Source organism: Eutrema salsugineum, unplaced genomic scaffold (genome assembly GCF_000478725.1).
Source record: "Eutrema salsugineum unplaced genomic scaffold, Eutsalg1_0 scaffold_9, whole genome shotgun sequence".
Taxonomy (NCBI): Eukaryota; Viridiplantae; Streptophyta; class Magnoliopsida; order Brassicales; family Brassicaceae; genus Eutrema; species Eutrema salsugineum.
In genome coordinates, this window is record NW_006256342.1 from 3,627,006 (window position 1) to 3,631,374 (window position 4,369).

Sequence of the window (4,369 nt, forward strand, 5' to 3'; positions counted from 1 at the left end):
TTCAGTACAATATAATACAATCGTGAAAAAGCTTGAAGTCATTGGAGTAAAGATCATATTCATTCTCTTTTACAAAATTAAAATATATATATATATATATATATATATATTTTTGAAAAAAGCATCATTGTCGGTGAGACATAAACTAACAAGCCTGTCTTTTTGTTTGGCTTGTGCATGTCAGAGAAATGATCAAAAATCTAAATCTTTCGTAGTTCTCGAAACCTGCTACTTAATTGAAACGGATTTCTCGATCAGTCGCTTACCATATTGCCATTACAAACTACACACATTCACCATTTTCACAGTAAACAAATGATCAATTGCAATTATGGATAAGATATAGAGACAATAAAAGGAAAGGACACACTAAGCATCATCATACACAAAAAGAGAAGCAATATATATCAAACACAAAGACCAATTGAAAATTATTTATTTTATTTATTTTAATATGAAAAAGAGTAAAAGATCACACATGAAAAATTAGAGTTCCTCTAAATGTGTCATAACTAAAATTCAACTATATTAGCTGGATGACTCTTCTTCAATCCTCCGTAGGATTTGATTCATAGCTGCTGCAATATCTTCCACTGTGTTCAACTGGCTCCCTTCTTCAACCTGAATCAAGCCAACTTTTTTAATTAAAAAGAATATTAATTTACATGAAAAAAATGGTGATATAGTAGGAAAAAGTAAAGTGAAAAATAATAAAAGAAAATGTATATATTTCGAGGAAGCTTATGAATGTGTCCTGAAACAAGTGGCGTCAATTCGTTCTGCCGTGCACAGTGCATCCACAGTTCTGTGACCACCAAAACTTCCACAGTACACATATACACACATGTATAGGCATATGTCATCTTTTTGGTCCCTGATTCTTACAAGAATCATTATTATGATACTCAACTTTTGTTTTTTGTTTTAATAAATAAAGAAATGATGATTTTGACCCTCCCCCAAACCAATAATTGAGGCCAGCCCTAACCAAGTTTAATATAAAAAAAAAAACGAAGACAACGAACGATGTATATCATTGTTCTTCAAAACCTTTATTTGGCCCAGACAAATAAATCACAAGACGTACAAATAACAGACAAATTAAATATGTGACAAAAAAACACATTAAATGAATGAAACATTTTGTGGTGGGAGAAGAATCAATGAACCATTGACCCAAATTGATTTTTTTTTTGTCAACTGACCCAAATTAAACTAACAATCAGAATAATGATTATATGAGCGACCCATACCCATTATTAGTAATTTTATTTAGATTTGCAGCATCATATAAACCCTAAATAGGGTATTATATTTCATTCTAACTCTATTTTTTGACTAATCTAACTCTAATTTGTTATGAAGCTATAATATGAATGAAAAAAAAAACTAGAAAGTGAAAGAAAAAAAAAATGTACCTTTAGGCTGATGGAATAGAGGACAGAGTTGTCACGAGTTGTCACGTTGAGATGAAGAAGAGTGAGTCTTAAGCTCTGTATCGATGCGACAAGTTTAAGAAGCTGTCTCGGTCGCTTCTTCGCAAGTATCTTCACACTCGCATGGCTCTCCACCATCGTCACCTCTATCTCCGCCGTCCCCTCAGCCACCGACGATGACGAAGGCCGACTCGAGTACTGAGGAAATGCAAAGAAATCTGAGAATGGTCCCAATGAGCTGGCGGCGATTATGTTGGTGCTGTCACCGGCGGCAGCGCCGGCTTCTTCTGCCACGTCGGTGGTCTTTACCGGAGGCTCCATTGATTGTAAATGTTGCTCAAGCTCCTTTAAGTAGTTAATGGCTCCGCCTACTATTGAAGCTTGATCTCCCTTTAACCACCACCAACCATAATGTTAAGCCCATAGAAATTGAAAAAAGGTTTTTTTCAAAAACAATCAAACATTTCTATTTCGTACCTTGTTTTTATATTTTTCACTATTTTGTCACAATTTTTTCATGCATATATGATGTGGATCGTCCTTTTTGAGTGCAATGATGTTCAAGACTTTATTTATATGCTCCCACAAATCCACTACCGAAAAAATTCATATAAAGACTACATGATCTAATATTATGAAAACAACAACTACTTTCGTTTTATTATATTTTTTTTTGTCAACGTAACGGCTTTCATTCATTCATCCATCATTATTATCAAATTTGTGTTTAATCATGTACACCTAGACATGCATGCCTATATGTCTATATAGCCTATGCTATGTCCTAATGAAACTAGAAGTCTAGAACATAGGCTTTGCCTTTTTTCTTTCTTTTTTCTTTTCGTTTCTTCACGCGTGAAGAAAAAATTTCACGCGCTCACACACACACATATACACATACATACTTGTTGTATATAGAGACTAACCCTTTGAGCATAAGAAGGTGGCATGAGAGAACGGAGAACGGCGAGGTATTCGTTCATTTGTTTCCGGCGATTTCTCTCAACGGCGATGTGAGTCATCCTCTGGTTCTCGATCTCTTCCTTGTTCTTGCTGCTCCTCATCCTCCTCCTCTTCCTTCTACCTCCTCCCGTCGCCACATCCGACGGTGGAGGCTGGTTCTCGGTGTCGACGGCGGATCCATAAAGAAGGTCGTCTCGTGGCCATTGAAGATCCTCCTCGTTGTAAATATAAACATCACTCTCTCCGCTTTTGTTACCGTCGTAATTAATACTCGCAAGCCTTTGTTCTTGTTCTAGTTCTTGCCCTAGCTTAATGTTGTTCTTGGTGTCTTGTGGATCTCGATCTTCTTCTTGTTGAAAGTATAAGTCGTGGAACGGAAAATTTTTGCAAGAGATGTATGAAAATGGATCTTGGGGGTAAACAATAGCCTCCAAGGCCATAATTAGCTAGAAAATTTGTAGCTAATTACTCTCAGAAAAATTTATATGTGAAAAGGCCGGTCCAAGCCAGAGAGAAGAAGAAAAAAGAAAGACAGAAAGTGTTTGTCTTTCTCTTTTTGTCGCGAGAGGGAGACAAGGCAAAAGGTAAAGACACACTATAGGGAAATTAAACTTGTAATGATACCTTTACGATTAAAAACCAATAGAAAGCTTTTCTTCAAAAACAAAAAAAAACTCAGTAAAATTGAAGAAGTAAGGAAAGAGGAACAACACGAGAAGGTCAGACAAAGTTGTGGTTTTGACCGATGGAAGAGAGGAGAAGCTTGTGAGGTTATAAAGCTGGGTCTTTTTTTTAAATAATAGAAGAAGTCCCAAAAAAAAAATCGAAAACAATTGAGTTCAGAAAAAGTAGAAGATATAGAGAGAGATGTTGTATATATAATTTGTTTTGCACGTGAGATTATAGACCTGTCCACAAAACCAAAGAAAAAGATTCTGTGTTCGTCTAGTTACACTCATGTTCGAGGAGAGAGAAATATGACGAGTTGAGGTCTCAACTTTATACGTTGCTATGAATTATCATGTGAGTCGCTATAATCAAATGAAATGTTTATATTAGTCAAATGAAATGTAAAATTAGACTTTCTAAAAAAAAGGTAAAATTAGTCCCGAAATTTGGAGAATGTTTGGGATGATAATAATTATTTGGTATATCACCTTTTAGGTGTCCAATTAATATTTTGCTTCTATGGTGCGTGTGTAATGCGTATAGATAAAGAGATAGATAGTGAGCTTGACGTCAAAGTTTTTTTTTGTTTCTATGCATCAGCCGACGTCGAAACTTTTTATAAATTTCGAAATCTAAAGGCTTATTTATGGGAATGTTTGTCCGCGAACCATGCACAGACAAAAATCGCTGATTTATTATTGTTTAATTTTTATGAAATCATATCATTTATCACATAACCCTACCCGTAATGGAATAACCGTAAAAAGCATTAAAATCCATGCATGGGTCCGAAAGCTCATTACCTTCGCATAGATATAAGGGAAATCTTGGATATATAATGATTAGATTGTATAATATTTTAAATTAACGGTGTACAATCTAGTGCTAGTTTTTCATTGGTAAATTTTGGCTTTTTAAAACGAATAGAATCTTAATTAACAACAAAGACAGATTCCTTTTACCAAAAAAAAAGAAGACAAATATTCCTCTGTTTTAATGTATAAATTTTTTTAGTTAAAAACCTGAATTTTTAAAAATACAGAAAAGTAGTTTTTTTCCTTTTTACTTTAAGTAAATTATTTTTTGCTTTCAAAATAAAAATCAAGTAACCATTAAGAAAACATATATATAAAAAACCATATATATCACAAAATATAAATGGTCATAAAACTTCAAATTAAATTAAATTTTGCAAGAAATTTGAAAAAAAAAATTGAACAACAAACTTCCAAATAGTTATAATATATATATATATATATATATATTTTTTTTTTTTTAAATAAACTGATTCAATATATAGT

The 4,369-nt window shown here is 33.4% G+C and overlaps 1 protein-coding gene across 1 annotated transcript; it reads right to left on the minus strand.

The window, feature by feature from the left end:
- Positions 1-427: 427 nt before the first annotated feature.
- On the minus strand, positions 428-3,233 carry LOC18009134 (transcription factor bHLH96). The gene is made up of 3 exons (XM_006390624.2): positions 2,363-3,233; positions 1,419-1,826; positions 428-621 (listed from the first exon to the last, which is right to left on the minus strand). The coding sequence occupies exons 1-3, from the start codon at positions 2,837-2,839 to the stop codon at positions 529-531; spliced, it is 978 nt and encodes a 325-aa protein (XP_006390686.1). The 5' UTR covers positions 2,840-3,233; the 3' UTR covers positions 428-528.
- Positions 3,234-4,369: the final 1,136 nt, after the last annotated feature.